Raw genomic sequence first — 20,069 nt, forward strand, 5'->3', positions numbered from 1 at the left:
CTACAAACCCTGTGACCTCCATCATCAACCTGCTTGCAAGATTACGGATTCTGTAGTGTCACAAATGTTATGTGAGACACCAACCACTTTTTTGTATTGGATTTAAGGCTCCATGAGATGGAGTTCATGCCTGACACTGCTAAGGTAGGCAAGAGACTAGAAGGGTCACAGCCTAGGACAAAGCCTACTATATTGTTTTTCAAGACAGGGTTTCTCTGTGTAACAGCTCTGGCTGTCCTGGAATACACTCTGTAGATCAGGCTGGCCTTGAACTCACAGACATCTACCTGCCTCTGCCTCTGAGTGCTGGGATTAAAAGCATGTGCCACCACTGCCTGGTGGAAAAACCTACTATTCTGCCAAAGAAACATAGCAATAAAAGGGCTCCTAATGACATTCTGTTATCACAGACCAGTGTTTTGCTCACCCCACATCAGAGATGATTCTTCTTTCAAAAGATGGGAACTAGCCCAGAGACCCACAAATGGACAATGGACAAACACTGAGAAGCTTTGAGTTCTCAGTCCTCAGAGGGATGTCTTTATCAAACCTCCCCTCAGGGCTCAAGGATCTACTCAGAAGAGGAGGAGGAAAAATTGTAAGAGCCGGAGGCGATGGATAACTCCAAGGAAATAATGTCTTCCAAACACAACAGGACTGACTCATACATGAACTCTCAGAGACTGTGGCAACAGGCACAAGACCTGCACAGGCTCAAGTCAGATGGTGTCTCAGAACTGAGAAGCAGAGGTAGACAAGGGATTAACCAAGAAGCTATTTGCAATCGATACCCACTGGCAAAGGGCAAATCAGTTTTCTCCAATCAAATCTCATTGGGTGTATCAACCACACTCCACGGCAGTCTCCATGCCCAGTAGTAGTAAGCCAACACAGAACAAACTCAATAGTGTTTTCATGGACATTTGGCTTTCATTTTGTTTTGTTTGGGGTTTTTTTTTGCCTTATTAACCTTTTGATTGTTTTGATTTTGTTTGTTTTATAGTTGCTGGGTTTTTAATTTTTTCTTGCTTTTTTTGAAAGGCATCACTGCTTTAATTTTAAAATTATATCTACAGCATTTTTGTATAGAATATTTTCTTTCTATGTTTTTAAATTTTTATTATTTTCTTACAGAATAGTACATATCATGATATTTCAATACATGAATTCAGTGTGCCGAACCCATCAGAACAATTAGCATTTTTTCTTGCTTTCTTTTTTAAAAAAGAGATATAAAGAACATAAGAATCTGGAAGGAGTTGGGGGAGAGAAAAAAACATGATCAGAATATTTTCTATGAAAACCTTTTCACTAAACATCAGACAGGATGGCATACAACCGTAAGTCAGCACTGAAGAGGCTGAGCAGGAGGACTGTGAGTTAGAGGTTAGCCTGGATTACGTGGGGTAAACCCTATGTCAAAGCACACAGCACACACACACACACACACACACACACACACACACACACACACCACTTTAACTAATTTGCAGCTGTTTTTACTTTGGACATGACACTTAGGAAAATACCAGCCAAATGTACACTTACAAATCTCAGCAGGCCTTCTACTCCTCTTCTTCTACCTGAAAGAAATAAAAACCTTCTGACCAACAAACATCTATATGCTTTTTTAAGTGACAATGAACAAAATTGCAGGCAACCCAAATGTTCATCAACTAGTATATGAATAAGTAAATGTGAGCATATTCCAACAATGAAATTCCACCCAAAAACTTAAGAGAACAAAGCAAGGGTTGGAAAGACGGATCAGCCCTTAGGAGTGTTTACTGCTCTTCCACAGGACCTGGGCACCTGCTTGGAGTGGCTCTCAACTGCTGGTAGCTCCAGCTTCAGGGGATCCAATGCCCCCTTGCGATCTCTATGAGTATTACATTCACATATGCACAAACACCCGCATAGGCAGAATCTAAAGTAAACCTTAAAAAAAAACTAATGGTGATCTTTAGCATGAATATATCATAAAGCATTATTCTAAGGTGAAAAAAGCAAGAAGCCACCTGCTGTAAAATTCGGGGAAAAGTTTTCTTACCTGTACATTTTCTATTTATATTGGAACTATACTTTCTGACTAACATGTTATTGTTTTGGGGATAAGCAGAGAATCTTATTCAAGGGTAGACTCTAGAAAAAAAGAAGAATGTTTTTGAGCTAAGATTTACTTTTCAATTTTTCTTCTATTGGGTAGTACAATAACTTTAATAGGGCTTAAACAGTTCTTAGGCCAAGAGTTGTTAGATTATTTCTCATGTTTCTTCGATGGCATGAGCTACACATAGCACAGTAATCTGGTTTTAGTAATGAAACTCCTCGCTGTCCCAGATAACCTAGACTGTATCTCTGCCACACATCCAAGTGACTCCCACAAACCTCCCTCTGGCTCTCCTCAGTCTACCCTGTCTCTTGACAAACAGTGTGGTTAGCCACGCTGTCTGCCACCTTCCTGGTGAATCCATGGCTCACAGTTATGATGCTCACCACAACAGTATAATAACTCAGCCCTTGGGTCCAGAGAGAAATGAAAGAGAAGCATACGTCCGCATGCCCTCTCTACGTGTATATGCACACAAGTGTGCTCATGAACACACATACACGCACACACACACACACACACACACACAAATTAAAAATAATATCTTTTTTGACTTTTTATAGAATAAGATTATCTGGTATTGTTAAAATCATTGCACCTCCCACCATCAGTCTTCAACTTCAAGAAAGTCTGGCACATACATAAATGTCCAGTGTGGTTTCAACAAGGCAAAGCAGCCAGGTAGCTCAAAGCAGAGACGTCCTATAGGGGGTGGGCCGTGAAAGCAGAATTGGGCTGCAGGGTCTTAAGAAAAGCAAGAGACCGGCAGGCAATATGGTTCAGCGTGTAAAGTACTTGTGAACAAATGTGACAAACCGAGTGCAATCCCATCCTACACGGTTGAAGGCGAGAACTGACTCATGAAAATTATCCTTTGATGCTCACATGTGTGCTATAACACGCACATGTGCACACACACACACACAGAGAAAGACATATACACACAACACACAATTTTATATATTCATGTATTTATAAGAAAAGAAGGGCCAGGAGATGGTGGCACCTGCCTTTAATCCCACCACTTGGGAAGCAGAGGCAGGTGGATCTCTGTGAGTTTGAGAACAGAGTTCCAGGACAGGCTCCAATGCTACACAGAGAAACTCTGTCTCAAAGAAAAGGAAGAAGAAGAAGGAGAAGGAGAAGAATAAGGAGGAGGAGGAGGAAGAGGAGGAGGAGGTGAAGGGAGGGAGGGAGAAAGGGAGGGAGGGAGGGAGGGAAGGAAGGAAGGAAGGAAGGAAGGAAGGAAGGAAGGAAGGAAGGAAGGAAGGATCCAGAGACTCCAAGGCAAGTAAGATTACTGCAGAAATCTTCATGGGGAAGGGGGAGAGCAACTTGTCATGTATGTATCCAGGGGTTATATATCAATTTTAATGTCAGATCCAGTTGCTAGCTGCTATCATTTTCTGTCTGCCTTTTTAGACTATGAGCATAAGAGTTAAGGTTTCCTTGTGTCATGATGATTGACTCTTACGAGCTAGAAGTTTTTTAAGATATAATTTTTAAAATTGTGTGTGTGTGTGTGTGTGTGTGTGTTTACACACAGATGTTGGTACCCTCAGAGACCTGAAGGTGCCTTTGGTTCCCCTGGAGCTGGAGTCACAGTCGGCCGGCTGTAAGCCACCCAACATGAGTTCCAGAGTAGAAGCCAAGTCCCCTGTAGCAGCAACAAGTGTTCTTAACACTCGAGCTATCTCTCCATCCCTAAGAGCAAAGTTTCTGAAGAAGGGCGAAGAAACTATACCTACTTTTCCTGGTGATGAGCTGTCAAAGCAATGCTTCCAAGAGAGTGTTTCAGCGGAGCACAGAGGTAAACTTGGCAGACAGTTTCCTCCGGGAATCCCACAAATCACACCACTTAGTAGCTGGTCTGTTTTGCTGGTGTTGAGACACAGCCAGAGAGTGAAGAGTGAATGCCCTTGCAAATACAAGGTGCAGATTGTCCTGAAAAAGTGAAACAGCTGCCCACACAGCCACGTAACTGTCTACTCAACCCTGCTGCCTTTCACCCTTTTGTTGGGAAACTCAAAGATGAATAAAGCCATGGATTCCAAGCACTCCATGCATTAACTATTCTTGGCATTCAATGTTTATTTTTGCACACTTAACCTTGAACTTCTAGGGCGACCGCACAGGTCATTTTGGAGGTCTACAATGTAGGTCAGGCATCTTGGTTTATGTTCGTGGAAGGAGCGCTCTACCAACACCGACTTCCTTCCCCTGAGGTTAACTGTAAGAAGTTGCCTGTTTCAGGCAGATCTTGAGAGGCCAACTTTGGGTCTCAGAATGCTCTTCATCATCTCCCACACAGAGCATGCAGCACTCAAACTGAAACAGCGTCCTTACTGTTTTCTTTCAGAACCTACCACATGGGTGAGTCAGAGACATTTCCCAGCCTGGACTGCCTGCTGCTATCAAAGTCATTATTCAACTGAACTGACCACTGGATAAAGAAAATCACCTATAAGAAACGAGGAGAGACGGATGTCTGCATGAACACATACATATGAGTTAGTATTCTGCACAGGGACCAAGAACAGAGGTTACAAATAGACAGACAATACTGATATTTCCAGAAGGATGTTTTTCCGGCCTGGAAACTGAATGCTTAAGCGAATCACAAAGCCAAACTGAGGAAGAATTACTCCAGCAAGAAAAGTTTTCAGAGAAGATGGCTGGAGATATGGCTCAGTTAGTGGAGTGTTTGCCTCTCATGAACAAAAACGTGGGTGCACTCTCTAGCACCACATAAAACCTGGTGTGGTATTGATCATCTGACATCCTAGCACATAGGAGGTAAACACAAATTATCAGAAGTTCAAGGTCATCCTTCCTACATAGCAAGTTCTAAACCAGACAACACTGCTTTAGGGGGAGGAAGAGGTAGCAATACACTTGGGTAAACATAGAACTGTATGTGTTTCCTATTAGTGTCGTACCGTTACAAATTACACAGCATACATTCATTCCCATAGTTCACTGGACCAGAATCCTTATGGGTTGTGCCATGCTTCCTCCAGTCTTCGAGAACAACCATTTGTCTATGTTGGTGTCTGAAGCTGTAGTCAGGCCAAAAGTTGCTTAAGAGTTGCAAGGCCCTGAGTTCAATCCCCAGCACTGAAAAGCAAACAAAGACAGTAATAAAATAAAATGAATAACAGAGTTTCAGCCCTCCAGTTCCTTGCTTGTGGTGCCTTCCTTCATCTTCAAAGTCAACTGTGTTGCATCCTGTGTTGCCCTTGGGTGCCCTTCTCTCTGTCAGTCATCCTGCCTGTCTCAAAGACACTTGCAGTCACATTTACCATCCACCAGATAACTCAGGATAATCTCTCGATATCAGAATCCTTCATTTAATCATACCTTCAAGTCCCTCTCTTCATACATAGTAGCATTCTCAGGTACACATTTTAGCATGTAGCTGTCTTTGGGGACTATTTATTTGGATAATAACACAATTCATCCTGCACAAATGCTTTTCAAAGAAAAGCTCATGCACACAGTGCTCTAACAAACTGAACACAATGGTCAAATTATCACCATATTCTAGGGGCCCTGCAATGCTGGCTAACAGAGTACCAGTAAGCAAAGCCCAAGGCTTAGCTACATCTGACTTCAGAATTTCTGAAAAGCAAGCATTTTTTGCCTTGCATAAAAGTATCTTGAAACCTTTTTTTTCTGTAAGTAGAAATACATACATGTGGGTTTGTTACTCATGCAAATGCAAAGTAGAGCATTTTGGGTAGATGGGGTCTCTGGGGATTCAACTGTTCTTTGTATAAGGTGTTCCCAGAGGTCATGTAATCTATGGGCAGGGAACTGCATCCTTGAAAATTGTGCACTCTGTGAAAATACCTTTTCACCTTTCACTGTTGTACATTGCTACTTACTGCACTTGAGTGCTTCTAATTGTAGCTGTGGTGGCCAGAACCACCAAGATGTAACTGTACTGCGATCGATCGATTTCTGGTGGATGATAGAACACACAGTGTAACTGGAGGGCAGGGGCTATATCTCAGAGCACCTACCCAGAATATCTAAGGCTGTACATTTGATCCCCAGGAACACACACACGCAAATGGACCAGTTATAATCTAATTCATATTCATCTAAGCTTATAACTGGTAGGCTGAATGAGCATTTAGAAAAAGCAGGTGAAGATGCTGGGCTAGGGGCTGGAGAGCTGGATCCGTGATTAAGAGCACATACTGCTCTTGCAGAAGACCAGAGCTTAGTTCCCAGCACCCATTTCAGGGGAATCACGGCCACTCTAGATCCAGGAGAGCCACACCCCTGGCCTCGTGTGTTTATTATTATCAATAATAAATGTTTAAAAAAAATACCGGAAAACTACAACTCTAAGATAACTTTTCCATTGATGTGACAATATTATCATATGTTGAGTCAACTAGAAATCTCCTAATGCAAAATCAGTATCACCTTTTGGTTTTAAAAATCAGGAAATGTTCATCGGGGTAGTTGTTCTTGGGATCCTATGAATAGTCTGGTTCTGTAATAACAAAGCCACACCATTGCAGATATTTATCTGGCATGTAGAAAAGAGGAATGGGGAGATCCTGCGTTATGCCGAGAACCTCCATGGCCTCCCTAACCAACAACTCAGAGAAAGATACTCCGTATCAGCCACTGCGGTTTTGCTTAACAACTCATGGCTGTTAGATACAGCATTAATTCAGCCATAAAGGCTACACCTTTCTGATTCTCGTATTTGCTACTTAACTTACAAGGTAGGAGGTCTCCATATGGCTTTTTTATGCTCCATTCATTTTGATTAACACTCCCTCCTTCCCTGGTAACTCCCCACCTTCTGTCTCCATCCCTGCTTAAACTCTCCACCCTAGTATTCCTCCCCTCTGTTTTCATATCATATGCTGTGCTGTTCCCCTCCCCACCCCAAACTACCCTATTCTAGCTCCCATCTTCCGTAGATATTGCAAGTTAAACAAACTAATCTAAAGATTAAAAGCTAAGATTGACCCATGAGAGAGAACATGCAGTGTTCGTCTTTCTGAGCCTGACTTACTTTGCTCAGTATTATATTTTTCCAAGGTCATTCACTTTCCTGTAAATTTGAGAATTTCACTTGTCTTTATAGATGATTAAAATATCAGTGTGTGTGTGTGTGTGTGCCACATTTTTACTATCCATTCATCAACTGATAGACATATACAATCTCCTAACCACATTTTCATTATCCATTCATCAATGGATAGACAACACTCAGTCCCTGCTATTGTGCTATTGTGGATAAAGCAAAAATGAGCACTATTGAGCAAAATCTTTGCAGTATTATCCAGAGTCCTGAGGGTATATGCCCTGGAGTGCTTAGCTATAGCAGTTCTATTTCTGGATGGTTCTGTTGTTGTTGTTGTTGTTGTTGCTATTTATGGCCCTCCATTCTGATTTCTGCAGTGGCTACACCAGTTTACTCCTCTTTCCCCAAATTCTTTCCTCGTTGATTTTTAACGATAGCCATCTTGATTGGGATGAGATGGACTCTCAAAGTAATTTAAATTGCATTTCCCCAATGGCCAAGGATATTGAACACATTTAAAATGTTTATTAGTCATGTGTGTGTGTTCCATTGTGCATTCTTTGTTCAGAACCATGATCTTTTTTTTTCTCGATTGAGTTGTTTTTTTTCTTGGTGTTCAGTTTGGTTTTTGTTGTTGGTTGGGCTTGGTTTGGGTTTTTGGCTTTGTTTTTTAGGGAGCTATTTGATTGTCGGTTTTTTTAGTTCTTTCTGTGTTCCACATATCAATCTTCCATCAGAGATATAGCTGGCAAAGATTTTTCTCCCATATGGTATCTCTACACTTGGTTATCAGTTTCCAGTTCTCCTTATTGTCTACCATTCTGAGACCTTATTTCTGAAGTCACCATGCTAGTACTGCTAGCCAGCTTTCATAGTACTGAGGGATGTAATGCAGGCTAGCAGGCACTAAAAGGCATCAGTTGCCTTACTTAACTGAGAACCCCAAAACTACAATGCTAACTCACCTGACAAAATGTGCCCACTTATACAACAGTGGCACAACTGTTATGAGGGCAACAAAGCCCTCTCTGGTTGGGGACCCATTCCACAGAAAGAATACATGCCTGATACTGTAAACTTGGTTAACAACCTATGGCTGAGGATGCTTTTGGCCCTATTGTGGTTAAGTTTACACAGTACCAAGCTGCCATCTAAATAGTTTTGTTTATACCCAAAGATAAATACTACATTCAGACTTAATCAGAGAAACTTCTCTTCACAAATGGCATCAGCCAATGCAGAGATGAATGACTGCTTAACATGCTGAGAATAAGTGACAGCTGAATGCTTGGACTTCTAAATACCACCCCATCTAAGGCTCTGGGAATGATACAGAAGAGCAAGAGCAAGCAGAAAGAATGTATGAGTCAGAATACAGTGGAAAAGAACTGTGAAATTCTATCTCCTGGGAATGACGCATCAGTGCAATCAGGATTTTATAGCATCAGCTGCTGCCTACAATGTACATGACAGGACCCGTCAACAGTGAACTTCAGATAGGAAGGGGGCATTTGTGGCCCTGCCGCTCTCTATTGAAGTATAGTTAACTGATATAGTCTGGAGGAATAACAGGTCTTTAGTTATAAAGCCACAAATGAGCTCACCAAACATCAAGAGACAGTTCCAAGACCATGGTCACATAGATGGCCCTGATTAAACTTAGTGGGTTACCTAACAAAAAAACATGAATGTGAGAAAGGGATGTTTAGGGAGGACTAGAGATGGGGAATAGTGGTGGGAGGGAAGTAGAGAGAAGGTAAGAGAGACGGTAATCAGAATTCAGTATGTATATAAATACCCCTCAGAAAAAGAGCAAATTATTGGAGCAAGAGGGAAAGCCATCCAGGGCTGCTGCCCCACCCCCAAGTTCTTTCTACCAGTGGGATGCCAGCAGACTGAGGAGGATGGGCGCTGTCTCTCACAGGTGTGAGGCTTCTGTCAGGCGCTGAGGACCGCATGTCAGATCGGCAGGCCGTGGGTAGTCAAGTGGTATGCTCTTAGATGCCTGAGCTGTTGCCATCTGTGTCACCGGGTGTCTGGAGTCCAGTTGCTGACTACAAACTCTATGATCCAAGTCATTTTAGTTCCTTTGGGAGTAGTTAACTGTGCAATTAATTATTGGGATACACAAGACACCATTTTTCCTTGATAATAGGAGATAGTAAACAACTGCCTTTTCCCATAGCACCTGAGGAGATTAAAAAAAAAAAAAAAGGAAGCCACCCTTCCTCTGGATGACAGGGAACATCGGTCTTCCATCTGTTCATTGGCTCCAATCAGAGGAGTCTTCTATGACTAAGCCAGTAGAAACTCAGCAATGCATTATTGAGCTCTGGGGCCTCTAAAATTAATGTTAAAAAATTCAACTAAAGCAAGAGAGTTTACTTAGGTCTTCCCCACACTCTGGATAGACAAATCCAACCCTGAATATAAGCAGCTCCCTCATCTGCAGGGTGAGGGTGCCTAGTATTTCCTCCTTCACAAGATTATTCTGAGGACTGAATGAATTAATGCAAGGAAAGTTTAAAGATTATCCTATTTTGATGACCAAGCAAGCCACAGCTTACATTACAAAGCATTCTGCTGTTTCTTAAAAACAATAGCGATCCCACAGTACAGTGGAAAAGATTGCATCGTTGTTCCATTCAGTAAAATTCATTCCCATTTGACAACTGCAACCCATTAGTAATTCACCCAAGTCCTCAAACACAAATACTAGCATTGAACAGATGTTAGTAAGCTAAACAACACAGACAATCCTGAAGATCAGTGTCTCTGTGCAGACATATTTAACAGCAAGAGACAGAAGCAAGCTTTGGTTTCCTTAAGAGATCTCACTTGGGGTTTCAGCTGACCACAGAAGGCAATCAGGCATTTGACAAGTGGTCTGCGTGACATCTGGGGTTTCTGTCTTTTTAGGTGGTGAGAAACCAGGAGTGTGGTGTCAGCAGGACCTAGAATCTAAGAGAACTCTTCATCTTAAAAACACTAAGCATTTTTTGTGAGCATGGCATCCCTTCAGAGCGCACAAGTGTCCAGCGCTGTCCTCCCCCAGAGCTGGTTTCTCCATAGCTCTAAAGTAGCAAGTGCCTTAACCCACTGAGCTATCTCACCAGTCCCACAGCCATGAGAATGTGGTTGTGAGACTTGGTTATGGGACTTCTGGTGCTGTCACCACTACAAACAAAGTCTAGTCCTCACCCTCAGGACACACAAAGAGCTGTGGTGTGTCAACTACAGACAGCACAGAAGGAAACCACAGAAGTAAAGCAGCACAATTTTGTGACAACTCACAAACACGCCTTTGTTTAATGCATTAATTCATTGGACTTTGAGAACAAGAATTACAAGCTACACACCTTGCAATACTAGTAACAGCCTGTTGTAGCTGGGACCTGCTCTGAATATTTTACAATCAATACTTCTCTTAAAGAGTCTCCCAAACCTTGGAGGGGGATATTATTCTCACCCATTTTATAGTTAGGAAAAATGAAGCAAAAAAAGTAATTTGTCCAAGGTAAGCTATTGATGTGGAAACACATGTATACTGAATTTTAACGTGAAAGGTATTGAGAGAGGAGAAAGTGTCTTTTGTCTATATGACATAGTTCATAATTTGTTTTTAAGTAACATTGTATCTATTTTTTTAATTTTGGGGGAATTTCATAGATGGAACTATATTTACATCATTTCAAGCTCTCTCCTTCCCCTTCTCAAACCTATTAAATCCATTTGGTGTTGCTCCGATGCACATCACTTAGAGACAACCACTTGGGATTGGATAATGTATCAGGGCAGCTCACATGTGAAGAAAACCGATTCTCCCTCTCTTGGTAGTCATTGTAACTATTCATCTTGGGTAGGCCTTGTGAAATTTTCTATTCGTATTGTCATGTTAGCGAGTGTTGTTATTCAGATTTTGTTGAGATCTCAAGGATGTAGCTTCCCTGCCTTGCTTAGAAGACAGAACCTTGGAGCAGGCATCCTGGTCCTCTGGCTCTTATAGCATTTCTTATCCCTCTTCTGTATAGAGATTTCATTGGCGATGTATTGGCTGGAACTTGTTTTCCCACAGTTACCTGTTCTCTGCAGTTTGACCAATTGTGGACCTCTAGAATAGTCTCTAGCTGCTACAAAAAGAAGTTTCTTAGATGGTGGGGTGAGAGCTTATTTATGGGTACAAGGATAAGCATTTCAAATACAATTGGAAATTATATTGGTTTAGGAAAATGACAGGAGTAGGCTCTCTTCAAGGATCCATGATCTCTCTGACCATAATTAGTTGGGTAGGTTTATAATATCTGGCATAATCGCCTCCTGTTGAGTGGACCTTAAGCCCAATCAGACAGTTATTAGTTGTTCTCATGATAAAAATGCTACTATTGGAGCATTCAAAGTATCTTGCTTAGTCAGTCATAGTTATGGTTTGTAAGTTTTGTAGCTATATGGAGCTGTTGGTTGTTTTTGTTTGTTTGTTTTCCTGTTGGCAGCTAAGATAGCACCTTCCTACCCTATGAGACTTAGTTCTCAAAGAGGAGGCTTTAAGATCAACCCCATCTCAATTCCTCCAAGTCTAGTATTCCAAGTGTGTGATATCTTCAGCAATGGGAGCTCAATTCCATGTTCTAGAAGACCCAAAGGCAATGGCAGCAACATAATTTGGTTTTGGGGTGGTCTCTTGAACCCCTCTGTTCCACAACTCAAAAGGAGGTTTTGTTAGATAGTCTATGGCTGTTGGGGGGGACATTATTCCCTCATGTGTAACTCTAGTTAAAAGAGTGTGTGTGTGTGTGTGTGTGTGTGTGTGTGATAAGATACCATATGACTAAGGAAATTTATTTTTAAAAGTTCTCTATGAGTTTCTCAAGCATTCTTAGTGCTATCTCCCCTTTCTCCTTCCTCTGTATTGGCCCCTCTCTCCATCCCCCATTAAAGTCCCTCAGCCATTCTTTATCCCATTGTCCCCTTCATGGGTATCCTACTACCTCCTCTTCCTCTCCCTCCTCTCCCCATGCTCCCATTCTACTTCCCAAGCACTCACAATCACTCAGGTTAGACTCTCAAATCTAAGGATTCAGAACTAGTGTCTACAACTAAGAGAGGATGTGCGACATCTCTCTTTCTGGGTCTGGGTTCCCTTACTCAGCATATTTTCCAGCCTCACCTATTTCACAGAAAATTTTATGATTTCATTTCTTTCTTTACAGCTAAGTAGAATCCACTGTGGACATGTGTCAGATTTTCACACATCAGTTGAAGGACATTTATGCTGTTTCCATTTCCTAGCTATTGTGAATACAGCAGAAAGGAACACGGCTGAGCAAGGGTCTCTGTGGTAGGATGCTAGGCCCATTAGGTGTATGCCAGGGATTGGCATATCTGGGCCCTATGACACAGTTGTAGACTTAACTGTAGCCTAAGAACCTCTCTTTATAAATAATAGTTACTGAACACTTGGATCAGAAGCATGTGCCACGGTGGCCCTGATGCCAGCTACTGGCTTAAGCACCTCAACCAATCACCTTATTCTATCCTTAACCAATCACCTTATTAATACTGTCCTCTTAAAAACTCTACTTGGTACAGGGAGGGCTGGGGAGATGGTTCAGAAGTTAAGTTCTTGTTGCTCTTGCATAAGACCAAGTTCAATTCCCAGCACCCACATGGGGCAGCTCACAGCTACCCATAACTCAAGTGCCAGGGGATCTGACACCTACTTCTGGACCCTATGGTCACATGCACAAAGGCACACACATATATATAATTTTAAAAACTCAAATAGAATCTTTTTAGAAACTCTGTGAGGTTGGCACTGACAACACGCCCATCTTACAACTGAAGAAAGGCAAGCAGAGCAGGTCTGAGTAACTTGCTCAAATCTCTAGTAATCAGCACGAAACAGTAGGATCCAAACTGAGTATTTTACCCCAGCATCCGGCTCCAGCATGCTTGCACTCAGTCATCCTGCGGCGATCTCCGATATTGTTATGACGTTTGCACATCTTAAAGGAAGAAGTAGATACTCTCCACATGAAAACACACCGTCACAGTCGTTCTCTGTCTTAGTCTTAGTTTTAAAATATAGTCTTCTTTGCTACTGAGTAAAGCTCAAAACTGGTCCCCACTGATGAGTAACGATATCGCAACTCCTAAGATGTGCATTTATTCAGTGATCACATCTCACTCTGAAATGTCTTGCTTCTTTTCCGATTTACACCCGGGGAGTAGATAACAATGAACTTCAATGTTGGGTACAAAGGTACATTTGCTTTTGTTATTGTTTTTAGGACAAGGGCATGGTGGGGGGAAAGGGGATATTATTTTTCCTCTCATCTGAGACCTTCATAAATAACTAAAAATAAGTAACTATGTGTGTGCTAGGAATGCAGTTCAGTTGCTGCCCAGCATGCCCCATGAAACTAAGTGTGGTGGTACCTACCTGTAACCCCAGCACTCAGGAGGTGGGTGCAGGAGGATCAGAAGTTCAAGCCCTAGGACAGCTTTGTCCATATGAGACATTGGAGAGAGGGCAGCAAACAAGCAAATCATGGAGGGAGGGAAGAGAAGAAAAGGAAGGAAAGAAAGCTATGTGCTTTCAAGTTTCTATGAGGAAATCTCTCCACACACTGAGAGAAAGTCTCTGTTCAAAAACCTAAACCATTCAACTTAGTCTGTATCTTCAGGCAGAATGGGGACTTCTGCCTCTCAGACAGCTTGGCAAAGCCGATGACCACAGCATGCTCGTTCTGCTCCGTGGTGTCTCACTCACATCACCTGAGCAAACAGATGCACCCATAGAGCAGCCATTCCTCTTTTCTATCTTTGCTAGAAGAATTCAAGAACACGTGGGTGCAGTGTGCCACCTCGTGTGTAGAAGAAGGTGTACAGTTTCAGCTTCAGCCACAAGCCAAGAAGGCAAGCTTGCTCAGCCTCTGGGGGCTCAGTGAGCCATGTGTTTGGAGACACAGGGTGTGGTACTTCTATATCCTCTCCCATGGCCAATGCAAGTCCACACAGAGAAATGACTGGCATGGATCTTTATCAGACACACCCTGGCAGTGCTGGAAAGCCAAAATGCAAAGGTCTTGAACTTGGAGCCTGTGAACCTGTTCCTGCCACTTGAGTGACCTTGAACAAATCAACTAATTTCTCCAGGTTACATTCATAAATGAAGGTAGTATCTCAGGGTCTATCATGGTCTATTTGACCTTTACAATGTGAGACCACCATCAAGAGGAATGTCTCTCCAACCTTAACTGACCTAAAAGCAATAAATAACAAAAGCAAATGTACCCTGGTACCCACCATCAAAGTTCACTGTCATCTACTCCATGGGTGTACTTTGGAAAAGAAGTAATACATTTCAGGAGTGAGATGGATAAATGTACATCTTATGAGTTGTGATATCCTTACTCATTACATCACCGGAGTTATCTTGGGAAATGTTGCCAGGCTTCCATCATTTCTACAATCCAGCGCACAGAACGAGGCACAGGTGGCCTGTTAGGCAATGAAGCCTACTGTTGTCTGCAGCAGGGCCCATTTGTGAATACGTGAAAAGAGCACACTGACCCTCCTTCCCATCACTAGATCACATATACGTTAGAAATGGAAGCTCCAAGCCCCTACTATCTGCCCGTTCCAAAACCAAATCCCAGTTAGGAGAAAGACCTCACATTCCACTTCCTCACTGGCACCTGGAGCACAGAATTCATGTGGATGTCCTTAAAGCTGGTGGCATGCTAGCAGTAACAGAAAGATGTGCTGTGCTGTATCCAGAAAAGGGAGACATAAGTTTCCAGAGACTGAGCCCTGTGTTCTGTGTATCTCCCAGTAGCAAAGGAATCCGACAAAAGACCCCATAAGGTCTAGAAGTCATAGGGAGAAAGAGGCAAAGGAACTGCATGGCCCTAATGTCAGGGTTCTGGGGGTGGCTGCTGCCCACACTGTGACCCTTCTACGTACATCTTCCTCCACTTTGTAGCGCGAGTCATGGCAAGAACTCAAGGCAGAAACTCAAGGAAGGAACTAAAGAGGAAATGATGAAGGGATGCTGCTCACTGGCTCACTCCACACCCTGGCCAGCCTGCTTTCTAATACAGCTCAAGACCACCTGCCCACAGGTGGCACCACCCACAATGGCCTGGGTCCTTCCGCAACAGTCATCAATCAAGAAGATATCCCCCAGACATTCCCAGAGACTAACGTGATGAGGGCAGTTCCTCAACTGTGGTTCCCTCTTGCCAGATGGTTGGTGTTTGCATCAAGTTGACGAAAACTAACCAGCACATGCTTCAAATATTTTTAATTAATAATATTTTATTACATAATGGATATATTAATTTTTACTAATTTTATATAATCAATAGGTCATAAATATGCGTATAGTTCTCCTACAAATATAAATACATAATAGTTTATGCCACCCTCCTTTATGTGTAGCAAACTTTCAATGGACACATATAGCAGATCCCTGCCCCATTTTTGCTGATCCAGCCCATCCCACACAGCCTCCTCCCAAACATTCTGAATGTGTTTTCTTCCTTTCCATCATTGAACTCTACAAGAACGATACTGTATGAAAGTGACAGTATTGATACAAAAAAAATACGGTCATCATGTAACATAAAGAGGTTGGGCCAAGGGTGCTGTAATTCTCCTTCAGTTTCAGAAGGTTAAGGCATTGGAACATATCAGGACTAGTCACAATTCTAAAGCATGCCAGAAAGTTAACACTATAGCTAATACAGAGCTTCAAGAATGCCAGGAACATCTTACTAAGAATCCTAGGAGGCAGAGAGACTTGGCCATCAGGCTTTTTGCAGAGCACTGGATAAAGAGAGGCATTCACTCAGTTTCTTCAACTGAGTCTGATGCGTAGCTTTGTCAGGCTGCGCGGTGGACGATGGGAGCCACACAGGTGCAGCCAACTTTCACCCGCATCTTCTCCAGCCTGAAGGAATTAGAACAGCCCTGGGGCTCCCTCCTGAGGACCAGGATTTCTTGCTGGATGGCAACGGAGTTCATGGAGCTGTCTTCCTGTCCCTGTGCATTGATGCAGCCTGAATATCTGCACTGAGCCTCAGCAATCTCTGAGGGGAACCGGTGGGGGTCTCGGGTGATGCTGAAGAAGAAAAAATGGCAAAGCCAGATGTTAAGACCAGGAAGAGGAAGAGAGAAGGACTCCAGCAGCATCGGGTCTGAGTCACACAGGGAACAGCACAGGCTCTAGATTCTTAGACCAAGCTCTAGCTGTTAAATAACATCCTATGCCCCAGATGCCTGCACCATAAAATGGGGCTCCTCACCCTATCACTCTCCCAGGGGATTGGAGAGGATTGTGCATAGTATGAATGCACGTAAAGCAACCCCATAAACAGTGTTAGGGTTTAGTTACTCTTAGGCCTAGTTTTTATTTGCATTGTTATTACTACAATTTTACATATCCTTTAAGCAGAAATTGGCATGCCTATAAGTTCTCTCAGTGTCCAATCCATAAAACTCACTGCTTGGAAAGGAAAATCAAAGCCCTTAGAGATCTGTGACTCCACAGTCTCTCTCAGTTTCTCTCTTGATAGGCACCTCTGCCTGGAGACAGGCAGCAGAGCAGGCTGGCCACAGTGCACACACCCCTCGAGAAGTGAGGGGGCTATGCAGGAGCCCCAAAACACTGCTTTGTTCCTGGAATCAGTTTTTATGATGTCCTTAAAGAGTACAAGAGGGAGCTCAGCATTTCCAGGACCTGTATCTTAAGCCAAAAATCACAAGACTCTGCCCTACACAGCTGGCATCTCCATCCCAAGCTGCCTTTTCTTCCTGACTGGTCTCTTACCCTCACTACTCAAAGAGTAACGTGTAATCTGAGTATATCCTTAAACTGACTTCTGGTTTCCACTTGTCCTCCTGCAGTGATGATAAATAACGCAGGCTGAAAAACACTAAGACTTTCAACCACACAGGTGAACCAGGGCCAGAAAGCAAGAGAGAGATGAGCTCCTGGAAAAAGTGAAATTTCTGTGGCAAAGGATGAATGTGAAGCCAGGCCTCAGAAGGCCTGGGCTTCCTATGAAGTTCCAGGGCAACCTGGGCTACAAAGTGAGACCTCCATCTCGGGGGGAAAAAAAGAGTGAATGTGACTCCGGAGTACTCAGAGGAATGAGGCTTTATAATCAAAATAATTTAGAACACTGTTCTCCTTTCATTCTTTTTCTTTTCTTTTTCCTTCGGTTTGGTTTGGTTTTTTTCAAGACAGGGTCTCACTATATAGTTCTGGCTGTCCTGGAGCTCACTAGATCAAGCTGGCCTTGAACTCAGAGATCTACCTGCCTCTGCCTCCTAAGTGCTGGGCTTAAAGTCATGCACCTCCACATCTGGTTTAGCACACTGTTCATTGGACTGTGTGTATCTATCTTCCCTGACTTACTTGTAATCCCACGGGGAGCTGGAGCGGTTTTGGAAGTCCTGTGAGACATAAATGCCCTGGTTTTGACTGAAGATGCGAATGTCAACTCTCACACTGTTATCCTCCAGAGGGGGGCAATTCCCAGCCTTCTGAGGGACCAGAGCCCCTGGGGCTTTGGGGTTTTTGCGAGCTGCTACCTCCCTGAGGATGGCAAGCCCCAACATCAGCAGCAGCAGGCACTTGACCTGGAAAATAGAGAAGATTGCCAAGGGTTAGAGCTCTGGTGGTGATGAAGCTGAACTCTAACTCTGTATGTGGGGTCTCTGTGGGATCAAGGTTTCTTTCTTTCTATAGTATAGGTAATCGCTGGCAATCAGAACAGTCATATCTAATGTTATCAAGGTACAAACCAGAAAGACTGCTGATTGAACCCTTCTTGAATTTATCCCCAGACAAAGCCTTCCTCCAGGACGTAAATCCCCATTCATACGTAGTTCAATCAGAAGTATATTTATCAACATTAAAGAATAAAGATTATTATCACTCAAGAAGCATTTCTATGCTCTCTAGAAAGGTATTATCTGTGTTCACATCAGACTTAGACCTGTCCATAAAAACTTTCTGAATGAATGAAAGAATGGATAAATGAATGAATGAGCAGGGTGACACAGTTAAATTAAGCAGTTTAGTTGAACTCAGCTCACTGAGTAAAAGATTATGCAAAACCAATCCAGCAAACTTCCAATTATCGATGCTAATTAAAAGAAGCAGGGGCACTAATGGCACACAACAGCAGAGCATAGAAGTCATTTCTTTAAGCTCTGGCATATGTGTTTTCAACACTAACACTGAAATATCAGTTTATTTGGTGCTACAGGAACACACAAAGAAGGTACTCGGTGAAGACCTACCCACAGGAGGAGCTAAGAACTCAACAGCTTCCCTTTTTTTGTGAATAGCCTTTGCCCACACCGCCATCCCTGCTTGACCCTTACTGGGGATGGACGGAAGAGCTGAAGCTGAGCTTTCCATTTCTGGGCTCTGTGTTGTTCAGGTTCATACTGTGGAGGTGGGAAAAGTGACTGTGTGTGTTGGTTTAAAAGGCATGCCTGTTATTTTATCACACTGGAGGCAAGAAATGCCCAGAACAAACAGAAAGGTCATGGAACCTGCTGTACCAAGACCACTGGTAATAAGTAGAAGTCAAGAAGCAGAATGAAGTAGATTTACCTCCAGATAATCAATAGTCACATGTTTTCACCTCTACAATCATTCTTTCACTCAGTAACTAGTCCTTAGGACCAGTGTTGTGGTTTGGGGCATTATCTCTAGAGTCAACTGTCAATTCTGGGACTCACACCACAGTGACTTGGCTTCCTACATCCACATAAACCCAAAGAGCCCTGTAAGATCATGGTAAGGGTCTGAGACAGGTGACAACTTTTGGCATTGTTACACTCACTGTGTGTGAGAGGGATGTGGGATGCCGTCTTCACAAGTGCTTGGAAATTTAGAAAACATAGCCACTCACCTACCAACTACGTAGGTTTCTTAAGTTCTCCCTCCAGTCCTCTCTTTCCTCTTGTGTATCATGCTCATTGCCTCACTTCCAATTTTCATGATAACTATTGTCATGGTTTGAATGAGAGGGCCCCCCATAGGTGAGTATGTGGTCTTGTTAAAGGAAGTATGTCACCGGGGTGGGCTTTGATTTTTTTTTCAAAAGTCTTACATCATCCCCAGTTAGTTCTTTCTGCCTGAAAGTTATGTCTCAAGATGTGTGGTCTAGGCCGGGCGTTGGTGGCACACGCCTTTAATCCCAGCACTTGGGAGGCAGAGGCAGGTGGATCTCTGTGAGTTCAAGGTCAGCCTGGTCTACAGAGCGAGTGCCAGGACAGCCTCCAAAACAATACAGAGAAACCCTGTCTCAAGAAAACCAAAAAAAAAAAAAAAAAAAAAAAAAGATGTGTGGTCTCAGCCACTGATTCAACACCAGGCCTACGTGCCTGCAGCCATGATGAGCATGGAGCTAACCCTCAGAAACTGTAAGCCCCAAATTAAACTCTTTCTTTTTCATATATTGCCTTGTTCCTGGTGTTCTATCACAGTGACAGAAAAAATAACTAAGACAATTGCCATGCTCCTAACCAGTTATTAATAATAATAATAATAATATTTAAATTTTCTTGGCATATTTTAGAAAGCATTTTCACACCTCTTTAGACACTAGATTCTATCCTCTTCCTCATGAAGGAGACAGAGCTCATCTTAATTATCTAACCAGCTAAGTGAAGGACTTAGTCTGAGAGGCAATAAACAAATTGGCAGCACTCCCCAGCCTCTGAATGCCAGTCTACAGGCTCCACCTTCCATGGCAATGCTTGGTCACAGCCTTCGAAGGTCATTACTGCCATTATCAACATCAGTCTTAGTTGTGTGTCCTTACAGGAGCTAAGAACGCTAAATACTCTGTCCACTGCATCTGAGAGACAGAGGCACTGGAA

The 20,069-nt window shown here is 42.9% G+C and overlaps 1 protein-coding gene across 1 annotated transcript; it reads right to left on the reverse strand.

Annotated features, from left to right (window-relative positions):
* Positions 1 to 15,562: 15,562 nt before the first annotated feature.
* Il17f (interleukin 17F) lies at positions 15,563 to 18,543 on the reverse strand. The gene is made up of 3 exons (XM_021228465.2): positions 18,538 to 18,543; positions 17,587 to 17,810; positions 15,563 to 16,287 (listed from the first exon to the last, which is right to left on the reverse strand). Exons 1-3 carry the CDS (start codon positions 18,541 to 18,543, stop codon positions 16,050 to 16,052), a joined length of 468 nt encoding a protein of 155 aa, XP_021084124.1. The 3' UTR covers positions 15,563 to 16,049.
* Positions 18,544 to 20,069: the final 1,526 nt, after the last annotated feature.

The sequence above is a fragment of the Mesocricetus auratus genome, unplaced genomic scaffold (genome assembly GCF_017639785.1).
Source record: "Mesocricetus auratus isolate SY011 unplaced genomic scaffold, BCM_Maur_2.0 Super-Scaffold_100021, whole genome shotgun sequence".
In the NCBI taxonomy this organism is placed as follows: Eukaryota; Metazoa; Chordata; class Mammalia; order Rodentia; family Cricetidae; genus Mesocricetus; species Mesocricetus auratus.

Bases quoted from the DNA above. Each gene is read 5' to 3' on its own strand.
- Il17f (XM_021228465.2), bottom strand. The intron at 16,288-17,586 runs GTAAGTCAGGGA...TTTCTTCTTCAG, and splicing joins AGCTCCCCGTGGGATTACAA to CATCACCCGAGACCCCCACC.